General features: G+C 38.0%; 1 protein-coding gene across 1 annotated transcript in view; it reads left to right on the top strand.

The window, feature by feature from the left end:
- The window catches only part of USP32 (ubiquitin specific peptidase 32), a 214,833-nt gene that overhangs the window by 148,258 nt on the left and 39,110 nt on the right, over nt 1-27,465 (top strand). The window contains exons 11-21 of the mRNA XM_006832353.1: nt 2,639-2,700; nt 5,909-6,011; nt 9,914-10,109; nt 12,329-12,504; nt 13,334-13,474; nt 15,680-15,797; nt 22,338-22,492; nt 23,977-24,058; nt 25,232-25,306; nt 25,812-25,950; nt 26,193-26,298. Of these exons, the coding sequence (XP_006832416.1) occupies nt 2,639-2,700; nt 5,909-6,011; nt 9,914-10,109; nt 12,329-12,504; nt 13,334-13,474; nt 15,680-15,797; nt 22,338-22,492; nt 23,977-24,058; nt 25,232-25,306; nt 25,812-25,950; nt 26,193-26,298 (1,353 nt within the window). The remainder of the gene's footprint in view (nt 1-2,638; nt 2,701-5,908; nt 6,012-9,913; nt 10,110-12,328; nt 12,505-13,333; nt 13,475-15,679; nt 15,798-22,337; nt 22,493-23,976; nt 24,059-25,231; nt 25,307-25,811; nt 25,951-26,192; nt 26,299-27,465) is intronic.

Genomic DNA, 27,465 nt, shown 5'->3' with positions numbered 1-27,465 from the left:
AAGCCATTTGAACTGCAAGGTTGGCGGTTTAAGCTCACCAACTGCTCCTCAGAAACCCTATACAGAGTCGCTATGGGTCGAAACCGACTCGATGGCATTTCACAACAAAAATAACATCTCTGGATTGAGTTCTGGGTGGTGTTATCATAATCTCAGGTGGTTGTTTGCTGTTGTTGATTCTCAGTCCAAACAGTGCTCATTAGCATTTTTTGTAAAGTTGGTCTGTCATTGCAAATTCCTTTAATTTCTGTTTGTTTGGAAATGTTCTAATTTTGTCATCATATTTGAGGGACAGTTTTGTTGGGTATATGATTCTTGGTTGGCATTTCTTTTCTCTCAGAGTTTTGTAAATGTCATTCCATTGCCTTCTTGTCTGCATGGTTTCTGCTGAGAAGTCAGAGCTTGGTCTTACTGGTTCTCCTTTGTAGATTAACTTCACTTTTCCAGAACTACTCTCAGGATTCTTTCCTTGTCTTTGATTTTGGAAAGTTTGGTTATGATATGTCTTGGTGATTTTCTTTGGGATCTATCCTGTTTGGGCTTTAGTCATTTTCTTGTATGCTTATCTTTTCCTCTTTCAAGATGTTGGGGGAGTTTTCTTCCAACAACTCTTCAACAATTTTCTGTGTGCTTGCCTCTTTCTGTTCTGAAATTCTAGTCACCTGTAAGTTGTTCCTCTTTATGGTGTCCTGTATAACTCTTTTGCTTTCTTCAGATTTTTTATGCTTTTTTCTGATTGTCCTTCTAGCATACTAGTATTGAGAGATTTATATCTTCAGCTAACTAACTCAGGCTCTCGTTGCTTTGTATCTACTCCTTTGCCCTTTAAATGTATTGTCCATTTCTGAGATCTTAGTATTACGCTTCTGGATTTTTAACTGCAGATTTTGTATTGTTCCAGAATTTCCGTTTCTTATTGTATGTTCTTGTAGTGTTTTCCTGAATTATTCTAAAGTTTTTTCTGTGTTCTCTTTGATTTTTTTTTTTCCTATAGATGCTTTGAAGATACCTAATTATAATTCTTTTGAAATCTTTTTCAGTTCTATTACATTTTCTCCCTCAGAAATTTCTCTGGCTCTTCATCTTGTTCATTTGCTTGATCCATTTTCTCTTATTTCTTTATGTGAGCTAAAATTGTTATCTTGGGGCATTGTAGGGTTGTTGTATCTGTAAAAACGAACAGTGCAGTTGTTGGACCCAGAGGGAAGAAATATCTGCAGGGGCTCCTGCAATTCAAGGAACTCTGGAGGTGGCTGTGGAAGAGATGTGACAGCCGAAGCCGAGTTCCTGGCCCCGATGGAGTTCCTGTTAGCCTCAGTGTAATCTGTGTTCAAGGCACTCAGTCCAGAAGTCATTTGTGGGGGCCCTTCAGTGTCAGGACCACAGGGAAGGTTGGGGCAGGGTGACTAGTTAAATACTGCTCTGTGGGTTTTGTAGGTCTGGAGCCAAATCCACCTGAATTCAGGCACCAAAGCAGTGCAGCCTGCCCCCACCTCACACTGGTTTGGCTCCCAACCATGAAGCTCCACACTCCTGGAGAGCAGGGTTTATGCCGTGGGTGGATGAAGGTGGGAGCTAGCCACACTTCTTGTCACTAGTGGAGTGTGGGGAAAAGCTGTCACTGCTGAGCAAATCTACTCTGCTGGTCTCCCACACTGCCAAAGCTGCTCACAAGATGGTGGAGCTGTGTTTAGCCAGACTTTCACCTGAGTTAGTCTCCCTCTTCCTCTCTCACCAACCCAGCTCGACCTCGTCCCCACCAGCACGCGGTCCACCTCTCTGAACTTTCTTACCAAGTTCAGGATACCAGAATTTTCATCTGCATCTTTTATTTTGTCCCTTGTATCTTTGTTGTAGAGGGTCCGTATAAGAATGTCTGTGTAGTCCACTGGCTTGTTAGAAGTTCCTGGGGAACCTTTTTTCCGCCAAAATTTATAACATCATTGATAGGACATGCAAAATTATCAACTTAAAAATTATCCTGGTATACTTGGTCAAACATTTAATTAACTCACCCCTAATGTGATGGCTCAGACTGCTGGTGTGGTGCTGTCGGATCAGCACTGGACTTCAGACCATAAGGTTAGCAGTTCAAACTCACCAACTGTTCCTCAGAAACCCTGTACAGGGTTGCTGTTAGTTGGAACTGACTTGATAGCACTTAACAACAACAACAATATATATGATGCGTACTGGTGTGACACTGTAAGATAAGCACTTGTTGTTAAGTGCCGTCGAGTCGATTCCAACCCATAGCGACCCTGTATAAGGTTTCCAAGGAGCAGCTGGTGAGCTTAAACCGCCGACCTTGCAGTTCAAACAGCTTTGCAGTCTGGTGCATTAATCTACAGCGCCACACCAGGACTCCAGAATAAGCACTAGACAGCTAATTTTCTTTTTTTTTTTTTTCCTATTTCACATAGAAATTTGGAAACTAGCCTCCATTGAAATGATTTCTTTAAAAACAATAAAACCAAAAGTTAAAATTTGCTCAAGTGAACATTTGAAATACTTTTATTGGTAATATATTAGTTGAAAGCTCTTACTAATACAGGTTTTCATTAAGAAAGTAGATCTCATGCAGTCAAGTCATTGTCACCAGTCACCAGTGAACTTAAAGTCGTCACTTTTTTCCTAGGTGTGTCATATAGTCCTCGGGTTAAGACCAGCTACTCCAGAAGAGGAAGGACAAATTATTAGGTAAGTTTGTAGTTTAACTTTATGTAGTTTTCATTACTTATGTGAAATTTCTAACACCTGAAATACATTAGTTACTGTTGGTAAGTGCAGTCAAGTTGGTTCTGACTTGTAGCAACTCCCTGTAAGATTTTGGAGGCTGCACATCTCTGCAGGAACAGAAAGCCTCATCTTTCTCCTACAAAGTGGCTGTTGGTCTCCACCTGCTGACCTTGTGGATCACAGTCCAGTGTTTATTGTCCAAATCCACCACGCTTCTTATTAATTTAACTGTAATAATTACAGTAAAACTGTTTTCTCCAGAAATAATTACATACTGAAATGCTTTTGTTAAGTACATTTCTAGCCAAGGGCATGAATTAATTCAGAAGTTAAGTTGCATTTAACATGAAAACTGCGCTGAATAATATAGTTTTTGTAGTTAAAAACAAAACAAACCATTTTATAGATGAAAGGATAGCAAATTTTTTTACTACAAAAATGATTAGTGTTTATCATCGAGAAATTAGTAGAGCTAAGCAAAGAATACCCACAATCTCAAAAATACCCATGTTTGCAAATAATTGTTATTGATTCACGTATTCACACATACACAAGTACTCAGTGGAATTTTAAAGGTTTTCACAAAAATGGAAATATTCTGAAATAGTATTTTCATTTCTGGTTCTTTTTTCATTCCAGGTCATATAAAATGATACTTTCATATATCAGTGTGGCTCTGTAGGATAAACACTGGACTGCTAACTGAAAGATTGGCAATTCAACACACCAGCCATTCCTTTGCAGGGTCACTTTGAGTCAGAACTGACTCATTGTCACTTAACAACAACAAAAACGGCTTACAGTATAGTTTCCTTTAATGTTTTCCTCCTTCCACCTTTTTTTTGTTTGTTTGTTTTTAAAGTTTTACTTTATTGTTGTTGAGACTGTACACAGAAACCATACACCTATTCAACCAGTTCTCCCTGTGCGACCACTCTCACCGTCCTTTTCTATGTTGTTCCTTCCCCATTCACGGAAACTCAGTGCCCCCTTTCAAGTTACTGTTATCACTTTATCCGGATAGTTAGTTCTGAAGAAATTCATGCTCAAGGCAGACGTTTTTTCCTACTTAAGTTAAACTCTTGTTTGGTTCTGAGAACTTCAGGGGATAATTCTGGTGTTTTAAAGATGACCTCAGGGCATTAGTTTCAAGGATTTATGCAGCCCCACTAGCTTTAGAAAATCTGTATTCCATGAGAGTTTGAATTTCTGTTCTGCATTAACCCCTTTTTGATCAGGAGTCCTCCATAAAATCTTTGATGTGAATGCTCAGTGATAGTAGTTCTCCTGGTCTCATAGCTAAGAAGGCAGTAGTTGTTCATGGAGGCAGTCAGATACACGTTCCATATCCTACTTCGGGCTTCCCTTCTTTCTCTTTTGCTTCAGGTGAATAGAGACCAAATATTGTGCCTTGGATATGGCCCCTTGCAAGTTTTTAAGACCCCAGACACTACACGCAGTGAACTAGGAGATAGAAGAGAAGCATGAAACATATTTTCAATATCAACTGTGACTGGGATGTCTCAGTACTATGACCTTTAAGTTCCAAAAAAAGGAACCAAATCCCATAAGGGCTTATAATCTATAAGATTTCCATTGCCTTATTTTGGGAAGTAAACACCAGGGCTTTCTTCCTAGTCTATTTTGGTCTGGCAATTCCTCTGAAACCTGTCCACTGTGGGTGACCCTGCTGGTATTTGAAATAGTGGTGGCACAGCTTCCAGCACCATAGCAACATGCACGATACTACAGTTCCAACTAAGAACTAAGTGGTAGAAATTCACCAACATCCCAGCAGTGCTACTCCTAGATGTCTACTCAAGAGACATCAAAGTTTATACATGAATATTCATAGCAGTATGAGTCACAATGGCCCAAACATGGAAGCAGCCCAAATGTTCTTCAGCTTTTGCATGGGTAAACAAAATGCAGGGTACCCATACAATGAAATACTATTCAGTAGTTTAAAAAGAACAAACTGCTGACATGCGTGACAACATAGATGAATTTCAAAGTCATGCTAGTGGAAGAAGCCAAATGTAAAAGACCACCTGTGTATTCTTTTATTTATCTGAAATGTTTTTAGAAGTCAGATCTTACAGAGGCAGCAGAAGGAGAGTAGTGGTTTCCTGGGCCTGAGCTGGGTGGCAAGGATAAGCTGTCAGTGGCATGAAAGAACTTTTTGAGTCATGGAAGTATAAAACTGGATTGTGGTGATGGTGGCTCACATCTGTAAAAAATCATTGATGTGCACACTTAAAACAAGTAAATTTCATGGCATATAAATTATTCTTCAATAAAAAATTTTTAAGACATCATTGTGATGAGTTATAATTATTTTATGACTCTTGAAACTGGTTTATCCATGGAAACTGTAATGTGTTGTTAACTGCATTGTGACAGAATCCTAAATACGTATATTTCTTGTATGTTTTTTTCTTTGTAAAACCTCCTAATGATAATATGTGTATATTGTAGTCATCTGTTTCACATGACTGTGTCTATTATTGTTGAGATGTTTTCCCTTTTTTTTGAAGTTTTGTTATAAATTATGTATAATGAAACATTTGCCATTTTAACCACCTGTAAGTGTACAATTTGGAGTCCTGGTGTGGCACTGTATGCTAATGTGTCAGACTGCAATGTCATTTGAACTGCATGGTCAGTGGTTCAAGCTCACCAGCTGCTCCTTGGAAACCCTATACAGGGTTGCTATGGGTCAGAATCGACTTGTACAACAACAAGTGTACAATTTACTGATATTAATTGCATTCACCATGTTATACAGCAATCATCATTATCCATTTTCAATAGTTTGCATCCCTTTAAACAGAACTTGGAGTCCTGGTGTGGTGCTGTAGGATAAGCACTGGACTGCTAACCATAAGGTTGACAGTTCAAACCCTCCAACCACTCCTGGGAAACCCTATACAGGGTCACTTTAAGTCAGAACTGATTCGTCGACACTTAACAAACAGAACTTGATGCCCTTTAAGTCATAAGTCAATTTTTCCCTTCCCCTACTCTCTGGTACCACTAATAAAGTTTTGCCTGTATGCATTTTCATATTCTGGATATTCCATATAAGTGGGATCATTCATTACTTGTCTTCTTGTGTCTGACATACTTCAGATAACTTCTGTTAATGTACTAACTTTTGTGTGTATAGGGGATGGCTGGAACGCGAGAGCAGATATGGTCTGCAGCCAGGACACAATTGGTTCATCATCTCCATGCAATGGTGGCAACAATGGAAAGAATATGTTAAATACGTAAGCAAGATTCCAGTTTTCCTACGTTGTTCTATGGAATGTTTCAGCTCTGTCAGTCTTGATTTGACCATTAATAAAATGCTTTACTCTACATCATGACATATTGAAGGGGAAGAAAATGAACATTGATTTGATACTGTGGACTGGGTCTGTGATTATTACATGTTGGTAGTTAAATTCCTTCCCTTGTGACAATCTTTTGTGGGCTGTAATATTTGGGATTGTGGTGCCTGTACAGGTCATGCACCTTACATGCCTCATTTGAACTTCAGAGCATACCCGTGAGGGAGATATTAGTATTACCATTATACGTGTGAGGAACCTGATGCTGAGAGAAAAAGGAGCTTGAAATATCTTCCTTAAGGTGGATAATCTAAAATTAATCTTGGATTATGATTTTAAAGCCTATGCTCATTCAACCACTTCGTTCACATTATGTTTCAAAAAGTTGAAGACCCTTGGTAAGAAATGTTGATGACCTATTTAGAAAGTTAATTCTGGATTTCAGAGCTAACATTAGTTCAGAATTTCTTAAGATAATTTGCCATTGTCCAAGTTAATCATTAAAGAGGACAGTCTTATTACCAAATATTCTGGAATCATATGCTTTTAGTATTTTCAGAAGGAATTTTTTTTCCCCAGAATTAGTGTACTAAAAAGAATAATGCCAGTAATCCAGTTTCTCTATTCTTGGGGGACCAATTGACATGTACACTCATTGTCCGATACCAAATGATCACTAACCAAAATTCTATGAATTTGATTCAGAGTTTTTCATATATACCCTTTTCTGTCATTGCTTATTATCAAAAGATAATAATAATAAAATGATAGGGTATTTACATTATGTACTTCACCTCATTGTTCTGTCTGATTTTGCTTTTTACTTCTAGAATTTGTTTATTGTAAAGTATAGACTTAGGTGTCACTAAGGAGTGAGAAATAGGCAAATAACTTCAAGCACATTGTAAGTAGAAAATGAAGCCATTGGAATAAAACATCACAGTGTTTCTTGTGGAACACTTTTATGGTCTGTGTTGCTCTTATTTTGTTCCTTAGAATGACTGATTATTAATACTTTACTCAAAGAATTACCTAATTTAGCCTTTTGTTCGTTAAAGTATTATTTTCTTTTCCAATAGGAACATAGGAGTCCTGTTGGTGTAGTGGGTTACGAGTTGGACTGCTAACCACAAGGACAGCAGTTTGAACCCACTAGCCACTCTGCAAGAGAAAGATGAGAACTTTTGCTCCCATAAAGATTTACAGCCTCAGAAACCCTATGCAGAGTCGCTGTGAGTCAGAACTGACTAAACAGCACACCAGCCACCCTGTTAGGGACATGATAGAAGTCAAGCGTCTAGCAGCATATGTCCTCTGTGAACAGAGGTACACCGCCAAGAACATGAGCCTCATTTGTTCTTGCTTTCCATAACCCTTCTCTGTGTTAAAGGAATTAGGGGAGAGACATGGAGAAAGGACTCTGTCCTTAAGAGACATATTTCTCTCCAGACTCTGAAATACTCAATGAGGGAGCTTCAAAAAGTTTATGGAAAAATGGAATTGAAAAATAAAGGAATTTTTCCATAAACTTCTTGTAACCTCATGTTATAAACACCCAAAGACTTGGATGAACCTGGAAGACAGTATGCTGAGTGAAATTGTTGTTGTAGTTGTTAGGTGCTATTGAGTCGGTGCCAACTCATAGTGACCTTATGCACAGCAGAATGAAACACTGCCCAATCCTAGGCCAACCTCACTATTGTTGCCATGCTTGAAATTAGTGAGTCACAAAAGGGACAAGTATTGTATGAGATCAGTGTTGTAAAACGTTAAAAGGTTCAAAGAAACAATCCATGATGATTACCGGGGAGAGAAGCAGGGAGGGTAAACACCTGTTAACATGGGTAACAGGGCAGGCAGTATAATACAAGAGAGAGGTTAGCACAGGGAAGAGGAAAGTAGCGGGAGGCACAGGGAAGAATGCACTGTTACAGTGAATAGAAGTAAATATTGTTAATTGTTGGTACCTGGAAGGAATTTCAATCATTGGAATGAAGCATTTGTTGAATGTAGAACTGATGATCATTTCTCTAAACATTCATTCAATTCACAAAAAAAAAAAAAAGAACATTGACTAACTGTTGTGAAAAACCTGGGAAGAGAATACTAGTTCATGTGGCGGAGAAGGCTGCAATACTTATTTAACACAGTGGGCTAAGTGCTGTCCTTCCTGAAGAGATGTATTAATTAGAAAAATGTTCTTTGTGAAATAAAAAGTTGTTCTTAAATGCCATCAAGTTGGTTCTGACACATAGCGACCCTCTATAGGGTTTCCGAGGCTGTGAATCGTTGTGGGAGCAGAAACTTTTTCTTTCACAGAGCGCTGGCGCTTTGGGGTTCTCAGTGTAGTGCTTATCATCTGAAGCCACCATGTTCCCAGATAAAACGTAGCTTCTTAAGTGCAGATCAGTTTTTTGTGTGTGTTTCCTGAGTGACACTCTAGGCTTGGTTTTCTCCACCTGTAAAATGCAAGCAATAATCTTGCGTTGCCTCCTAGAAAGTTAGGGAAGTAAATGAGTTGATGCTATTAAGTGGTACATAGTGAGTACTCAGTAAGTATACAGCTGTTAGTCTGAGGTCCCAGTTTACAGTAATGGTAGTGAGTCAAGACTCTGGAGTCAGGTGTCCCGGACTGGGGTCCTGGTCCTGCCACTTACTATCTGACCTACAGCAGCAGTTTATGAAATGTTTTCTCCTCTTTGATCTGTTAACCTGGAAGATACTAGCAATCCCTCCATCATTTGAAAATCAGCTCTGAATAAATTCCAGTGCCTTTCATTGGAAGAGTGGCAAGATTTAAAATAAAATCTAGGTGCCTTTCCACATACCAATTAAGTTCAGTGGATTCAAATTTTTAATTGGCAATACAGGTTTAGGCTTACTGTTAAAACTTCATAATGAAGTTTTAAATATAAAAATTCCCCTCATTGTTAAAGTGTGGGGGAAGTGCCAGATAATCTTAGGTATAAAATAACCCTAATTTATGGTAATAAAGGTACTCTCATTCAATTTTGTTTAACACTCTGATTATTTTTAGGAGAGAGTCTCAGTTTGGTGCTAATGTGCTGATCCACCACTTGATAATTTCTCTTTATATTGTTTAAGATAGATTTTATTTTCTATAGAGCAGTTTTACACTTACATAACACCACACAGAAAGTACTGAGAGGTCACATAAGTCCCCTCTCCGTACTGCACACAGTTTTTTCTATGAGTTTTACCCTTGAAGAAACTTAAGCTTAGAAGTATATTACTGTGCAAGGTCTCGTAGCTGGTCACAGAATTCAACTATAGAGCCCTGCCCATAGCTCTTAACTGTGTACTTCATTCCACTCATCTTTTACATTTATATATATGTATCTTTTCAGCCACAGGAAATAGTTGAAAATGGTAACTATAGTTATTGTTAAATGATATAATCTGAATACATGTGGTATTTATTCTCTTCATATTTTTTGTACTTTCTACAGTAACCATGTAATCTTTCATAGTAAAAAATATTACTTAACCTTTTTAATAATCATTATCAGAGAAGTCTTCATGGTTTCCTCTTTTCAGCAGAATAAATTCTCAATACTTCATGTAACATAGAAGTTTTCCACAATCTGTTTCCAGTTTTCCTACTAATTTTATTTGTATATATTCCTCCTCCTTTAAGAGATTGAAATGTAGTTACATATAATGTAAATGCTTTTTTTTACATAAATGTAGTTTTAAAATGCTTATAGCCAATCACAGGAGAGTTAGAAATAACAGATAATTTTAGGATTCATTTTAGTAGGCTACATAGTTGTTGACTTAGTAAGTTTTGCTCTTTATTCTCTGACTGTGATTTTTAGGACACTAACCCTGTTGTAATTGAGCCGTCATCTGTTCTGAATGGAGGAAAATACTCCAATGGAACAGCAATAAATGCTTTGGAGCAGAGTGAAGATAGACTTGGAGGTGGCAGCCTGAGTTATCTGAACAACACAGAAGAGAAATTTTCAGACAACATTTCTTCTGCATCTGAAGCCTCAGAAAGTGCTAGCAGTGGTAAGTATGACTTGTTCCCCTTGAGTTTCAGTCAGGGTCAGGTCTTAAAGGAGTTTGCTTTGGCAGAGGGGAAAGTGAAGGGAGTATCAGCAGCAGGCTTCCATTCATAGAAGTAAGTTTCGAATGAGTCAGTTATATATAATTGTTGTTGTTAGATGCCATCGAGTTGGTACTGACTCATAGCGACCTTACGCACAGCCGAACAAAACACTACCCGATCATGGGCCAACCGCACTACTGTTGCCACGCTTGAGTCCATCGACGCTGCCACTTGGCCAGTCCATCTCGTTGGTGATCTTCCTCTTTTTCTCTGACCTCCCCCTTATCAAACATAATATCTTCTCCAGCTACTGGTCCCTCCTGACAATATGTCCAAAATATGAGAGACGAAGTTTGGGCATCTTGGTCTCCAAGGAGCACTCTGGCTGCACTTCTTCCAAAACGGATCTATTGGTTCTTTTGGCAGCCCATGGCACTTTCAGTATTCTCCAACACCATAATTCAAATGCATCAATTCTTCTATGGTCTTCCTTATTCATTGTCCAGCTTTCACATACATATGAGGTTATTGAAAATACCATGGCTTGGGTCAGGCTCACCTTAGTCCTCACCTTAGATATCTTTGCTTTTCAACACTTTCAAAAGGTCTTGTGCAGCAGATTTGCCTAATGCAATACATCGTTTGATTTCTTGACTGCTGCTTCCATGAGTGTTGGTAGTTGATCCAAGAAGCATGAAGTCTTTGACAACTTCAGTCTTTTCTCCCTTGATAAAAATGTTGTTTATTGGTCCAGTGGTGAGGATTTTTGTTTTCTTTACATTGAGATGTAATCCATACCGAAGGCTGTGCTCTTTCATCGTCATCAGTAAATGTTTTAAGTCCTCTTCACTTTCAGCAAACAAGGCTGTATCATCTGCATATCGCAGGTTGTTAATGAGTCTTCCTCCAATCCTGGTGCCATGTTTTTCTTCAGATAACCCAGCTTCTCATATTATTTGCTCAGCATACAGGTTGAATAAGTATGGTGAAAGAATACAGCCCTGTTGCACACCTTTCTTAATTTTAAACCATTCCATGTTCCCATGTTCTGTTCGATCAACTGCTTCTTGGTCCAGGTACAGATTCCTCATGAGCACAATTAAGTGTTTCGGAACACTCATGCTTAGCAATGTTTTCCAGAGCTTGTCATGATCCACAAAGTTGAAAGCCTTTGTGTAGTCAATAAAGCACAGGTAAACATCTTTCTGATATTCTCTGCTTTCAGTCAAGATCCATCGGACATCGGAATCTGGCTTGAACCTATGGAAGTTCTCTATCAATGTATGCTGGCAGCCATTTCTGTATTACCGTTAGTAAAACATCACTCGCATGGGATATCAATGAGATTGCCCGAGGATTTCTGCATTCCATTGGGTCACCTCTCTTTGGAATGGGCACAAATACAGATCTCTTCCAATCAGTTGGCCAGATGGTTGCATTCAAAATTTCTTGGCAGAGATGAATGAGTGCCTCCTGTGCTGCCTCACTTTCTTGAAAGAATTGCTATGTATTCATCATGTGTTACCCACAGGCTTAGCAATAGTACAGGTAGAAAGTTACAGAGTGATTAATGAGACTAATATGTAGTTGATGACTTAAATTGCCTTCGAGGTTCATTATTCTGTTGCCATCACTAGTCATTGTCTGTGTGACTTTTTCAATTGTAATGATCATGCCTTCCTTTCAAAAAGATCTATTAGGAAACCATTTCTTCCTCCTAGAGCTCTTCCGTTGGAGCTTTTGCTTTAAGTCCTCCCCTTTAATTCGAGACCTCCCATTGCCTTTACCTATTAAGAGCACTTAGAATGAGTTTGCAGATAGAAGAGAAGAATTAAGGGAGACTATATATGAGAGTCCAGCTACTTGTCCTTACTTCTTTCCATCCTATCAGAAGGCAGTGATGCTTTCATCATGAATTATTAAATATTCTAGGAGGGTGAGTAGACAAATGTTTATCTGGCAACAAATTAAAAACTTTTATTCTGTTGAATTACATCATAGGGATTGTCCAAAAAAAAATACATTGTATTTCTTACCTTCTGACACGTTTGTCAGAATCTAAGACTAAGATTCTAAGAATAAGAGCGCTGACCTGATGCTTTGAAATTGAATTCATACCTTCAATCCGATTTATGTGTAATAATTTTAATAGGAGATTCTACCCTCTTGTTTTTTATAGGATTTCTGTATTCAGCTACACCAGGAGCAGATATGTGCTTTGCTCGACAACATAACACTTCGGACAATAACAACCAGTGTTTGCTAGGATCCAATGGGAATATTTTACTGCACCTCACCCCTCAGAAACCAGGGGCTATTGATAACCAGCCATTAGTAACTCAAGAACCAGTAAAAGTAAGTAATTTGATACCTAGCTTAAAGTCATTCTTTTTCAATTTCTAATTTTCATTCTAGAAGTTAGTACACATAACAAAAAGTTAGTGATTTATTTAATCTTACTGGCTGAAACATCTTTACATAGTACATTTCTTTGAGAATGCTCTATGATGGAGTATGTGTACAGTAGTAATCTAGTGGCCCTTGCAAATACTGCTGTTGTTAACCTAGGACAGCTACTGTAAAAATGTAGTGTCACGTGTACATGGAAATTTTTTTTCCCACGTAATTTTTTTACTGAGAGAAATCTATAAACACCAATTTTGTTACATTCTTCCTTAAATCGCCATCATTAGCTGACATTTTACATTTATGACAATAGAAAAATGTACTCACTGTTTTTCACGTTAATAGTGTCTGTCTGTCAGTAATAATTGCCAAGGTGTGATGTGAGAGTGACAGTAATGCAGACTGTGATGGTATAGTTACGTGTCACCTTGGCTGAGCCATGGTTCTCAGCGGCCTGGCAGTTACGTAATGATGGACTCGCCCTCCACTTTCACATTACACTGATTTTCATGTAACGATCTGGTCTTTGGAACCTAACCATGTTGGTAAGTGAGGGGAGGGTGTATTGTCAGACATTCCAGTTATTTTTCCAAATGATCTGCCTTGAATTCCCTCTTAGTTTACTTTGAAAATAAAATCTCTTAGAAAATTGATTTTTTCCAGCAAATTGAAACTGGTTCCTGACCTATGCATCTGCTCTCCCATGTCTGTATGTTTTGCTAAAACACAAAAGACTCCCTAATATTAAAATTAATATTTACACTCCACTTTTTATAAGGCTACGTCATTGACACTAGAAGGAGGACGGTTAAAACGAACTCCGCAGCTAATCCATGGAAGAGATTATGAAATGGTCCCAGAACCTGTGTGGAGAGCACTTTACCATTGGTACGGTGCAAACCTGGCCCTACCTAGACCAGTAAGTATAGCCAGTAATGCTTCTGCAGTTACATACGGACTAGTCATTTGCTAGGGTTGTCTGTTACTTTTCTATATGAATTTCACTGTCCAGAAGTCAAATCTGACCTTATGATAGTGATGTACTCAGTACCTATTAAATTTTCCTTGGTTCTGTCAAAGTTGTGAAGGAGCTCTGATGGTACAGTGGCTTAAAGCACTTGGCTGCTTACTGAAAGATTGCAGGAAAAAGATGTGGCAGTCTGCTTCTGTAAAGATTTACAATCTGTAAACCCTATGGGCAGTTCTGCTGTGTCCAATAGGGTTGTTATGAGTCAGAATCAACTCGGAGGCAATGGATCACATTCGTTCGTTCATTCATTCATTCATCAAACATTTATTGAGCACCATGTTGTTGTTAGGTGTAGCTCCTTATTGATGTACTGCTGCAATCGTTTTTTAATTACCTTCAGCAAAATTTTATTTTCATGTGGTATTAATGATATTTTTTAATTAAACCTGAGAAGATAACAGGAGCTTAGGGTTTGTTTTTATTGGCTCCAAAAGGTTCCTATACATACCTACATAGACACATGCTTAGATACATAAACCATAATTTATTAACCAATTCCCAACTGTAATTTGCTCATAAGATCACTTATTATCTTGGAAAGCAAAATACATTATATTATCAGAAGTACATCATTATCATTTTGGATCATGCAGAAGTACATTATTATGTAATCTAACAACTGCAAATGCTAAATTATTCATCTTTCTCAAAATCACCCTTAAACTGGAATCCAGAAATTATTGTTGGCAGCTGTCAGTACCTTTCTGAGAGAGGTGGATTGATAGGTGGTATTTCTTCCAGTGGTCCGCAGGTGTCAGAGAGAGCCTCTATTACTGCTTACCATGTAAGAAGTATTGATTAAATCCCCAAATGAAGGCTGTCCAGTGCCATAGCACAGCATACTGGAACGCACAGAGCACCTGCAAAGATCTGGAGCTTGTTTTTAACTTATTTACTGTCTCTTTATGTTAAAAAAAAAAAAAAAGTTCTCTTGCAGAAAAAAATGTTTACTAGGGAAATAGGAAATAGATCGTTTGAGACTGTTGAAGATTGTATTGGATTTTAAAGAGTGTTGACCCTGCCTGCTTCTGGAATTGTAAATTGATAATATATTAGTTTTATAACCCATAAAGCAATATCTTAGTAATGAATTGTCTCCCTTTGTGGACTGGCAAGCAGGTTATTTGGAGTGGAAAATCTTATTCCAATAATGGAAACACCAGTTCTGCACAGCTAATTTAGTTCTTTTAATCATAGAAAATATATGTATAAATAGACTACTTATACAAGTAGAACATGAGTATTTTGTTTTGAAAAAAAGTGAATTTTTCTCTAGAATCCTTTTTATCCTCACCCATATAAGAAATAAAAATTTAAGCAAACTGTATGTATTGTAAAGGGAGATGTTTTTAAATGATGATCATTGATAAGATTTTATGGAAGTAGTACACATTCATACATTTGTGAGAATATTATAAATTGGTCGAAATAAATACAGATAGCATTTTTTTTTAATGGTACTTTCATATGTTTTTAACTTGTAATTCTAGTCCTAGGAATTCATCCTTAAAGACAGTCATCTATATTTTCACACAATTCACAATAAAAAGTTTTTTTTTAAAGTCATCTATATACATGAAATAGATAAAAGTAAAAAAAATTATGCTTTCAGCAAAGTAGAATTATCCACACCACTAGCCCACAGCCATTCCAACTCTTCAGTGACCCTATTTAAGGTCTCCAAGGCTGTCAGTCTGTAGGTAAGCAGACAATCTCTTCTTTCTCCTGGTGGGTTTAACTATCTACCTTACATTGTAATTAGCAATCCAGCACCTATCCCATAACACCACAAGGACGGACGCCTTAGTGGAATGACAGATAACACCTACCATTTTTTTCCTAATGTTGATGTTCTTGCTTCCAAATGAAAGGCAACATAATGGCTACAAGTTCTAATCCTGGAATAGGAATCCATTATCAGGAGCCTTGTGACTTAAATCTATGACTATAGTAGCCTACTGAAATACGTGCATAAGTAGTAAACATGATGAACGTTTTAGTTTAAAAATAAACCTTCAGAGGTTTTAAAAAAAAAAAATTGAAGTTTTTTTTCCTCTTAGGGTGATTTTTTTCTTAATTTTTTAAAAACATCAGGTGATCAAGAATAGCAAGACAGACATCCCAGAGCTGGAATTATTTCCTCGTTATCTTCTTTTCCTGAGACAGCAGCCTGCCACTCGGACACAGCAGTCTAACATCTGGGTGAATATGGGTATGATGAGCCTGAGAATGTTTCCTCAGCATTTACCCAGAGGTAACTTAAGAATGCAGCAAGAATACCATGCATTTCTTTACAAAAGTGAAAACCAAGTTGCTCAAAGTCTGGTGCCACTGTACTAATACCCATTCCCATCTGCTTTCAAGCAGAATCAGTAAATCACTGATAGGGCTTAGATCTATGGTCATGCGCAAGACTGACTAGGAGGCTTGTGTGCTTTTCTAGTGTGTAGACATGAGATAAATAGACCAAAACTTCACATACTTTATTTATTTAAGACAAGTCATTGTAAACGGTTTGATAGACCTAAATTGTAGTCTGCTAGGCACTGACTGGTCTTTTCAACTCCATGGAAGTTCCTAAGAAATAATTCCTTTGACAGTATCATCTCCTGAGTACAAAGGATGAAACGAATCATTCCAACACTAGTTAAAATCAGTTATTATGCATATGGCCTCCTCCTACTTACCATTAGCTTGATGCATGCCTAATGACAACAAAAGTTTTGCTAAAAGGTAAATGATTCTGTTGGTCAGTATGTTAATCCCTATTCAGGTGGTGAAGGAATGCAGTACTTCAGGCCAAAATATAGGTGTCAGTTTGGGAGGTTTCATTTGTTTTTGCAAAATGTAGATATTAATATAAATATATTAATATTTATCATGCTAGGTTGAAAGAGACTTTAAATTCCCATTTTATTGTATAGCATGCAGAAAGTTCCCCTTTAATTTCTTCATAAGGTCAATACTGTTTGTGGACAGGACTTGCTCTATGCTTTTGCCTTGCAAATATTTGAAATTTTTCTTCAGAAGTAAATATGGGAGGCTGAGGCCTTCAAAAAGTTCATAGAAAACTTGTTATTACCTGTTGATTCAATTTTCCCACAAACTTCTTGAAACCTCCTCATAAATAATGAATTGATCCATTTGCACAAAGTCTTAGACTTTTTGTTAGCATTGTCAGTATGCTTTTATAACTAGTGTAGCTAGTATGCCAACCCTATAAGTACCATCTTGCCTTTTAAATTGAGTAGTTTTATATCTTCCTTAAAGATTATAATCAGATACTGTGTCAAGATTCCTTAAGGTATTGTTCAGTAAGAACTACAGCCAAGTAGTACTCCTCCCTAACCAAACTTAATCTTTGGAGAAAATGTCCAAATAAAGGAATAATTAGTATTCTGTTAGTGAAATAAAATCTCTATCAAGCATTCTTGATTTAATCTTCAATTAAATAAAAATGTTAGCCTTGCTTTCATGGCATCTACAGCATGTCTATTTCAATCCTCTGTGAAAGATAAAATGAAAGGTGGAATGTATTGTTGTGCTTTTAGTAAACATTCTTTGTAGCTCTTGTGCTGATCCTAGATTTTTGCTGCTTGTGTAAATCTCACTAGATTTGTTGGTGTTGTTTGAAAGCACAAAATTAGGTATAATCAGTGGCTGCCTGCTTAATGAGCTATGCTGTAAAAACTGTCCAGGATTCAAAGAGCTTGTCTTTTGTGACACAGGACAGTAGAGATTGGCAAGGACGCTACACTTGCAGATGCTTCTGAATCCTAGAACTGGGTAGTTCTGATGTACCAAATTTGTTTTTAATTTTACATTTTATTCCTTACTAATTAGTTGTGAAATCAATCATTAATCATTTTGATGTTTACGACAATATGCTTTCTTGCTGTAATCTTATAACTAATCCTCTGATTTATAATTGGAGAAATTTGTTCTTTTATTTTCTTTTAGGAATTACCCTTTGCTTGCTGACAGTAAAAGATTTGCTTTGCTTTATGTTTAAAAATTGATCATGGTTTGGTTTTGTTCTGCCATAATATAGTGTTTATTTATCTCTCTCATTATGCCATTTATTACAACTGTTTGCTTTAATACTCTTTTATTCCTTTTGAATTGGCAAATATGCAATCCTTGTCACAGTTATAATGACTTAGATATAGCCTTTTCTACAGACAAGGCTACAAAAGTCTTTCCTTAGGTTATTTTTCAACCTATTTTAGGTGAGTGAATTCTTTTTGGGCACTTTAAAGAAAAAAGATGACACTACTTTTCTCAGCCTTGTTTAGTAAGTGAAAGCTCAGTAACAGCACATTTCATGGGAGGAAAAAAGCTAATGTGACCATTGAATGAATGGGAATCTACCTGAGATGTGTGATTGTACATTACATGAATTATACTAATATGCCAACTTTATATTTTTATTATCAGTTGGTCCAAAAAATGTGATCTCCTATAAGCAGAGATGACCATTTTAAGCTACAACTTTTATATAGATGTCTGCCTGAATAGTTCAGGTTTAGCAAATTTGTTTGTTTTTAATAACTATCTTTGATTACTATAATCTCCTGTCATTTAGTCTCCCTGCTCTTTTGAATTACATGTTTAGACTTAACTTATTCTTTCTTCCGTCTTCATTCCTTGTCTTTGGGCTTCTGCCCTGAGCCCTATCTTTTAACTCACCTAATTGCCATCTAGTCGATTCCAACTCATAGTGACCTTTACATCGGGTTTCTGAAGCAGAAAAGCTCATCTTTCTCCCACAGAGCTGCTGGTGGGTTTGAACTACAAACCTTACAATTAACAGTCTAGTGCTTATCATACACCACCATAATAGCTCCTTAAATTAGTTATCCGAAGTGAAATGAAGTGCTGTCAAGTTGGTTCCAACCCATAGTGACCCTGTGTAAGGTTTCCGAGGAGTGACTGGTGAGCTTGAACCTGCAAGAAAGAAATACCGCAACTAGATGACAGTTTAATAGACTAGAATTCTGAATACAGAGTCCTAGCTGTAGGGGAGGGCTTTGCTTCATCTCAATGACTACAGCCCCCTCCCTACAACAACAGTCATCCTACTTCCACCCTGTGGTTCCCTATTTACATCTTAGATACAATTACAGTCAGTTCTGCTAACAGTTACTCACAATTGAATCATAAAAGTCCTGTCAGCATCATGCCCCATACCCATCTCTAGAAAGGAGGAAAACTATTCAGTGGGGATTCTACCTTACCCTCCTCATTCTGACACTAAACACACCTGTGAAAGCTTGTAAACCAGCCACTTCATGCCTTTATATTACTCACATTTTTAGTATCCATTGTCTGAATTTCCCGTTTCTATCAACCCATTGGAACTCTGGTAGCTTAGTGGTTACGAATCGGGCTGCAAACTGCAAGGTCAGCAGTTCGAAACTACCAGCCATTCTGCGGGAGAAAGATGAGGCTTTCTGCTCCCGTAAAGATTTATAGCCTCAGAAAACCTGTGCAAGGTCGCTATGAGTCAGAACCGACTGCACGGCACATAACAACAACAACAACAACATCAACCCATTGGAGTCCTGGTGTGACACTGTATGATAAGCACTGGAACACAAGGTCAGTTTTAACTTCAAGGTCAGCAGTTCAAATTCACTAGGTACACCTTAGAAAACCCACACATGGTCACCATGATTCAGAACTGACTCAACAGGCAACAACATCAACCCAGTACGCTGAGAAGACAGGCATGTTCCTTGATATGAAGAATCTTCCATTCTAGTTGGAATTTTGAGCAACTATATCCATAAGCCAAAGTCCGGTTCATCAAATTGTAGCAATTAATACTTGATCACAGTATCAAACATCTTTATGTTCATCTGGTCGGGTTCTGGTCAGCTCAGCCCTAGCCATCCAAGCTAGGTAAACTGGAAACCTGCTGCAGGTTTGGGAGTGCACTTCAGATCACTGGTCCTTTCACTCTCAGCCCTTGTCCCCAGAGGCCAGCTCAGTGCCTATGGGCTCAGGAGTACACATAGCTCCCTGAACTTCAGACCAGCTAGTCCTTCCTCTTCTTCCTTATCTCAAGATCAACAGGTGCCAGTGGAACATGGCCCAAACTCAGCCCATGTCTTCATTGCTACAGTTCCCCCACTTCCACTCACAAGTAGGCCCAGGTGGTCACCAGTGAGCATTCTAGACTGCACATGAGTTCCCTTTAACTCTCAGGCTTTGAAAAGGGTTTTCCTCCAAAACAAACAACTTGCTGGAAACTCAAAAAGCCAAACTATCCAGTGTTTTTTCTACAGTGCTTTTTTTCAATAAGAAGTGTCTCTTCTCCCAGCCGATCTGGGTTGTTAGGTGTGCCTTTTCAAATGCAAATGTCCCAACTCAGAAGGTTCTGAGTGAGGCTCAGGATTCCACCTAAAACCCCCATACTCCACAAAGTCTTAAAAAGGAGCCTGTTTCTCTGGGAAAATTCTAATTCTCCTCTTAGCAAATCCAATCAGTTATAGGTTGAAGAGAGGCTTACAAGAGTTCTGTAATCATAATTCTCAATACTTATTTCTGTCACACTTGAACATCTGTAGTTGAAGGCAGAAGAAATCAATGTCCATGAGGCAGTCAAACACATTGTTAGGTGCCATTGAATTGGTTCCGACTCATCGTAACACTGTATAGGGTTTCTAAGGAGCAGCAGGTGAGTTTGAACTGCTGATCCCGTGGGTCACAGTTCAGTGCTAATCCTATAGCACCACACCAGAAGTGAAACACAATGAACAACACCCCCCCCTTTTTTCCCCCTTCCATACCCATTCAGTCTGTGTCAATCCATGTATCACAGAACACTGTTATTCCAAGGTTGTGCATGTATGTCAGAACTCCCTTTGATGTCCATAATTTTACAAAACTACGCTTTCTCTTCAAGACAATCTAGACTTTTATCATTAAGCACCTTAAAACTCTTCTAGCCTCTATCCATTTCAAAAACACTTCCATAGTTTAGGAATGTTAGGGAAGCACCTCTTTCAGTACCAAATTCTTTCCTTTTCAATATTACTATACCAGACATCCCACAGCTAGGTGTCTTTAACAAACAGATGCATTTTCTCGCAGTTGAGGAGGCTAGAAGTCTGAATTCCCAGTAGAAAGGTTTTCTCTTTCTTAGCTGTAGAGGAAGGTCCTCGTCTTTTCAACTTGCTTCCTGGCTCCTTGGGGATCTTCATGTGTCTTGGCATCTACCTCACCCCATCTCTCTGCTCTCTTGTTTAATTTTTTTTTATATCTCAAACTAGGTTGACTTTAAGACTTACCCTACACTAATCCTACCTTTTTTTTTTTTCTTAAATGTTTTATTGTGAATTATGTGATAGTTTACATGGGAGAACATTAGTTTTACATTCATTCTATCATATATCATCTCATTGCCATGGTTACAATCCCCTCCAGGCAATCCTTCCCCGTGCCCCCCAGGTCTTCAGCACACAGTCACTCTCCCTCTCTGGATCTAAAGTCTCCAGCTGCTCCATCGCTCCACGTCATCATCTCTGGCTCCATTTCAGGCATCACTGCTTCTCTGGGTAGGGTCCCGCTCTCTGGTCTTCTCCCTTGATGGTCCTAGGGACCTCCGCTCCTAGACTGAAAAGTTAATCACTCCCCTCCTTGCTATAAAACGTCTACCTTTACATTTCCAACCCTCACAATCAGTCCTGATACCAATTATTCACTATTGTATCACAAGAGACCCATCTGCATTTCATCAGCCCCGCCTAAACAGATTGAATACTACTCACTGGAGATTCTACCTTCCTCCAGGCCCTCTGGATCTAGGTTCCCTCTTGAAAGCTTGTAAGCCTGTCACTTCTTGCCTTTGTAGCCCCTCCCGCCCCCCATTTTGGGTAGCCAATGTCCAAGTTGCCCATCCCTGTCTACTCTTATGTGTGGAGGGGGTGGGAATTAATCCTACCTCTTTAATACAACAAAGATTAGTACCAAATGGGATTATAACCACAGCCATAGAGGTTAGGATTTGCAATATATATTTCAGGAGGGCGTAATTCTGTCCATACAAGCCCTTCAGGAATTCAAGCTCATGTCTGCTGTCATCTGATTGGACAGGCAGGCCTTAGGATTTTTTTCCTCTCACAATTTTTCAGTAGGGCAATTTTTTGGTCACAGGAAGCTTCTTGGCTTCCCTTTAAAGCTCTCTTTGACCATCTAGAGTCTGTGCCTACTTAGAATTGTAGTTTTCCTTATTGTGTAATTATACCAATGTGCCAGATAATTGGGCCATTTAGTGCCTGAGAGTGATAGTATTAGTAACTCAAAGACAGTTTACTTTAAGAAAGCAGATCAGGTAAATCCAGTGATCTATCTGGAATTCTAATCTGGTCCCATTTTATCTTCTCTGCTCTTACACTGAGTTTGAGTTCATTTTGCTCATGAATATGACCCAGTTGTGGGCAGCCTGATACAATGCTGATTGTTGATATTTGCCAATGTGTACTCACTTTTCTTGGGATCACATATTGCTAATATTTAGGTCTTTGGGTTTTTATTGCTTTTCCTTCTGAAGTGTAGACTTGAGACCCACCTCTGAGAAACTTGGGTCTCCTGACTTCATTTTAAAGTTTTATTATGGTACTATTAATTTCTCAAGTTATTAAACCTGTAATTCTCATTTCCTAAAATAATATGGCCCCCATTGCTGAAAGGGATGCATTATTTTTTACATCTGCCTTTTTCCTTATTGTGATTACTATGACCATAGGAAATGTACCTTCTCCAAATGCGCCTTTAAAGCGGGTGTTAGCCTATACAGGCTGTTTTAGTCGAATGCAGACCATCAAGGAAATTCATGAATATCTATCTCAGAGACTGCGCATCAAAGAGGAAGATATGCGCCTGTGGTTATACAACAGTGAGGTAAGAGGCATCTCAAAGTCATGCCGAGCCCTGATCAGGTATTAAGTCCATGCTTCATGAGGATGGGATTTTTGTCTACTTGAATACCGCTAAAAACCATGTCTAGAATCTCAATGAAAACTTTTAACTTCTAGATTACTATACGCATGGTATCCTGGTGTGGTGCTAAAGGATAAACACTGGACTGCTAACCGCAAGGTCTGTGGTTCCAACCCACCAGCCACTCCTTAGAAACTATACAGGGTCACTGTGAGTTGGAACTGACTCAACAGCACTTAACAACAACAACATATGCATCCATGTAGATATTTGTCACCTAAGATCCGCAATAACAGTTCATCCTCAAGGACCGATACGATTTTATAAAGATACTCTAAAGTAAAAGCACTTATCTTTTCCTTTCTGTTGTACAAAATCAATTTTATTTTGGATTTGTTGTCAGGTAATTTGGGTCCTTCTTTAAAAATTCAAGCAATACAAAAATATATCATGAAAAAATCTTGTCTCCCATTCTCTGATCCTTGTCTTCCAGAATTCTGTTCAGTGGTAATTCTATTAAATTGCTAACCTATATTATTCCTAATGTATTCAATATGAACTATACTCTTGGATTGGTGATAAGGCTAGTTTTAACCTGTTGTCTTTCCTTCCAAGTGCTGCCTTTTCCTCTAGTCACCACTGAGTGTCAGTATAGTATAATAGTTAAGACCATACAGAGCTCCAAGAGCCACACTGCCAGAGTTCAAATCCTGGCTCCTGCTTTTGTTGGCTGTTAACTAAAGGCAAGTCATTTAACTTCTGTGTGCCTCCATTTCCTCACAGGTAGAATGGGGATAATAATTTCTACTTGAGAGTAGTTGTGAGAATTAAGTGAATTAATTTTGTAAGTACTTTAGATGGTTAAACAAAAATGTAAAGTTCTGCTGCATGACCTTATCAAATCCTCATAAGTGATGAGGTTTCATTTAACACATATTCTGAATTTCATAATCAACACTAGAGAAATTTTCTTTTCTGTAAGCTCTTCACAGGACCCTGGTGTACTACTATAGGATAAGCTCTGGACTGCTAACCAGAAGGTCAGCAGTTCAGACACACCAGCCACTCTCAGAAACTCAATACAGGGTAGCTGTGAGTCGGAATTGGCTCAGCAGCACTCAACAACAACAAACTCTTTATAAAATTTACATCTCAATAAATTTTGATTTTGTATGTGATACATTTTATGTAATATATAACTTTTGTTTTGGGGCCATAAGAGTATATGTTTATGAAGTGTGTCTATGTACCGTGTTGTTCTCTCATTTTGTTAATCAGATTGTGTATCTGGGGGCTGGAAAAGGTATAGCTGAGCTACTCTGATATGCCAGCTTTCTGAGACATGAACTATAAATCTGCAGGAAGTTTTTATCATTCACTTGTATTTCCTTATTTGTTTCAAGTTTTTTCACCAAATTTATACAAACATCTCTTCCTCCTTACAGAATTATCTTACTCTTCTGGATGATGAGGATCATAGATTGGAGTATTTGAAAATCCAGGATGAGCAGCACTTGGTAATTGAAGGTACAAGATGGAAGCATGCATCCACCCATATTAATTAGACTTTTAGGGAAAGAATTGAAAGATGTAGTTAGTTACTAACTAATCATTATCTAAAGGAGCTCTGGTAGTGTCCTGGTTACGAATCAGGCTGAGAACCTCAAGGTCAGCAGTTCGAAACTACCAGAAGTTCCGCAGGAGAAAGATTTGCAGCCTCGGAAACCCTATGCAGGGTCACTATGAGTTGGAACCAACTCCACGGCATATCACCAATCGTTATCTTCTCCGCTCTTACATTGAGGTTTATTTCTTTTTGCTCTTGGGCATGACCCAACTGTGACAACCAATTCCAATTACTGATACTTGCTAGCATCAATAATAATCAACGCAACTATTTGGTCAGTCATGTTCTGCATGTTAAAGAAAACCCATTAGACCCTTGAGGAGTCTTATATGTTATTTAGATTGTTTTTAAAAGAACTATTTTTGTTGTAATTTTTAAGTACGCATCTCAAAAATACTTTTAGCAGCCTTAAATATTTTTTATATTGTGCATAACATGTCTTAAAAACATGTCTACATTCATTAGCTGACAAGAGGAGCAAAGCAATGGGTAGAAACAAATAAATTCACTTACACATTTAAAAATTTTCAGGCTGTCTCTGAGTTTAAGGAGACCAACTTACTTACAAAGTAAATGGCACAGGCTTTCCTTAGTCATCAACCCTTGCCACTCAAAATCAGATCTGGTTACATCTGTACACATAGCTATACACACTGGCATGCACATGTCATTGAAAATTCAGTGTGTCTTCTCCTAAGATTCATGGAAACATTACTAATTGCCTTTGTATTAACATGAATAGATTATTCTCACAGTTGTCACAATTTAAGAAAGAATTTTAGTATGTAGTGTTTTAAATTTAAGAGATTTTATTATGTCTGTGATTTAATTCTAATAACAGTTGAGTATAGTTGTACTTCAAGTGGGTAATTGCAGGAATAGCTTATTAATTCTAACCAAGTGACTGTACTATCCTCAGTACAAAGAGTAGGAATGATGTCAGAGCCAGTTGCTAAATGTAGGATTTTTTCTAAATTAGAAATAAGAGCACCTTTTTCTTTTTAATAGAAGCAATTGAGTAGGTATGAATTAGGTGGATAAGAAATTAATACATTCCTAATTCTGTTTTTCAGTTCGCAATAAAGATATGAGTTGGCCTGAGGAAATGTCCTTCATAGCCAATAGTAGTAAAATAGATAGACACAAGGGTAAGTCTCTAGTGTATTATTTAAAGAGGTGCTTTTAAATTAATTCCGTGGTTTCGTTTGGTTTTATATTTTTTCTCTCAACTGTTGAAGGGTTAGCAATTTCTTTTTTTTTTTTTTTAATTCAAAAGTAACTGGGTCCCTTCTTTTTTCTTCCTGAAGCAGCATTTGATGTTCATAACCCAAAGATTTGGATTTGAATCATTGATTTATAACATTTCTTTTTTACCTTGTAATTAGGTTATATATATATTTTTAAAGATATAATACTGGGAGAAAAGAATTGTTTGAATCCTAAATATTTTAGTGCAGCTTTATAATTACAAGTCATTGAGGATTACTATGATTGTCAAGACAATCCATGGAAGGAAAGGCTTCTCTAACAGTGAAAGAGTAGCCCCATTGAGCTAACTTAAGTTATGAAATTCATTACATTGAGTACAAGTAACTGTTTGTTCTGTGGCTTATTACTACAAGTAGGCTTCACATCTCACTTTGTTTGTTCTAGTTCCCACAGAAAAGGGAGCCACAGGTCTGAGTAACCTGGGAAACACTTGCTTCATGAACTCAAGCATCCAATGTGTTAGCAACACGCAGCCACTGACACAGTATTTTATCTCAGGGAGACATCTGTATGAACTCAACAGGTAATCCTTCTGAGTCATTGGATTTTTAACCTTCTTTGACGTCAATATGAACCCAGTACCACCTAAACTCCTCTTTCTTCACCCTAGGGAAGAAAAATCTTGTCTCATCTTATTTCCCGGCCTTATTTACTATGCAATAAGTTGTTTTTAAAAGATATTTTGATATGAGAAAACAGATATTAGGTATTTCTTTGCGTATTGATGAGAATCTTTGACAGCAAAATTTCCACTCCTCCTTCTAGGACAAATCCCATTGGTATGAAGGGGCATATGGCTAAGTGCTATGGGGATTTAGTACAAGAACTTTGGAGTGGGACTCAGAAAAATGTTGCTCCGTTAAAGCTTCGGGTAAGAAGATTAAAATAATAATAAAAGTATTTCATTCTTAAACAGTTGTCCAGTTAATCACTTTTTTTAATATAACTTCTGTACTTAGCTTTTTGGTTGTAGTTTAATAAATGTTTTTAGGTTCTTTACTAGGCATATACAAGATTCAAATATTTGTGTTTGTTCAGATATATGCAAAATACTGTGCTATAGGTGTAATGAGTAGAAAGAGATCGAGGCACAGTCTGAATTTGAGGTGTCATTAATTTTACTCATTTATCAATTACTGTGTTCATGCTTCACTGTGTGGCCCTGTGGACTAGTGTGCTGGACTGCAGAGTCAGTTTAAACTGCAAGGTTGGCAGTTCAAGTTCATCAGTCACTCCTTGGAAACCCTATAAGGGTCGCTATGAGTCGAAACCAACTCGACGGCAAATAACAACGGAGTCCTGGTGTGGCACTTCAGATTAATGTGCTGGACTGCAAAGTCACTTTGAACCGCAAGGTTGGTGGTTCAAGCTCACCAGCCGCTCCTTGGAAGCCCTTTACAGAGGTCAGAACCCAACTTGACGGCACTTAACAACAGCAGCAACAACCCCAAGCTGCACCTTAGAGTTTAATTAGTAACCCCAATAGTCCTGGTGTGGCGCTGGGGGCTAATGCGTCAGACTGCAGTCATTTGAACTGCAAGTTTGGTGGTTCAAGCTCACCAGCTCCTCCTTGGAAACCCTATACAGGGTCGCTATGGGTCGGAATCGACTCAACAGCACTTAACAGCAACAATAAACTCACTGTTACTAAGGTAATAATATCTGTAAAATAAAAGACTCGTGGTGTAGCACTGTAGGATAAGCACTGGACTGCTAACTACAAGGTCAGCGATTCAAACCCACCAGTTGCTCCTTGGAAACATATACAGAGTGGCTTTGATTAGGAACTGACTTAATAACAACTGGAATCTAGGATAAAAGAAGCAACAGAAAGAATGTAATTAGTGGATACAAGGTTTACATTAATACCATATGTAGTAAATTTTAGTGAATTTTGGATTATTTTTAATAAGTCAAAGCAAAAGCTTTTGAAGTTAAAATTCAGCGTAGTGGTTACGAATCGGGCTGTGAACCTTAAGGTCAGCAGTTCGAAACTACCAGCCACTCCGCGGGAGAAAGATGAGGCTTTCTACTCCCG

Source organism: Chrysochloris asiatica, unplaced genomic scaffold (assembly GCF_000296735.1).
Source record: "Chrysochloris asiatica unplaced genomic scaffold, ChrAsi1.0 scaffold00007, whole genome shotgun sequence".
Classification (NCBI taxonomy): domain Eukaryota; kingdom Metazoa; phylum Chordata; class Mammalia; order Afrosoricida; family Chrysochloridae; genus Chrysochloris; species Chrysochloris asiatica.
The sequence above is the reverse complement of the archived record's forward strand: the minus strand, read 5'-3'. Positions and strand labels throughout refer to the sequence as shown.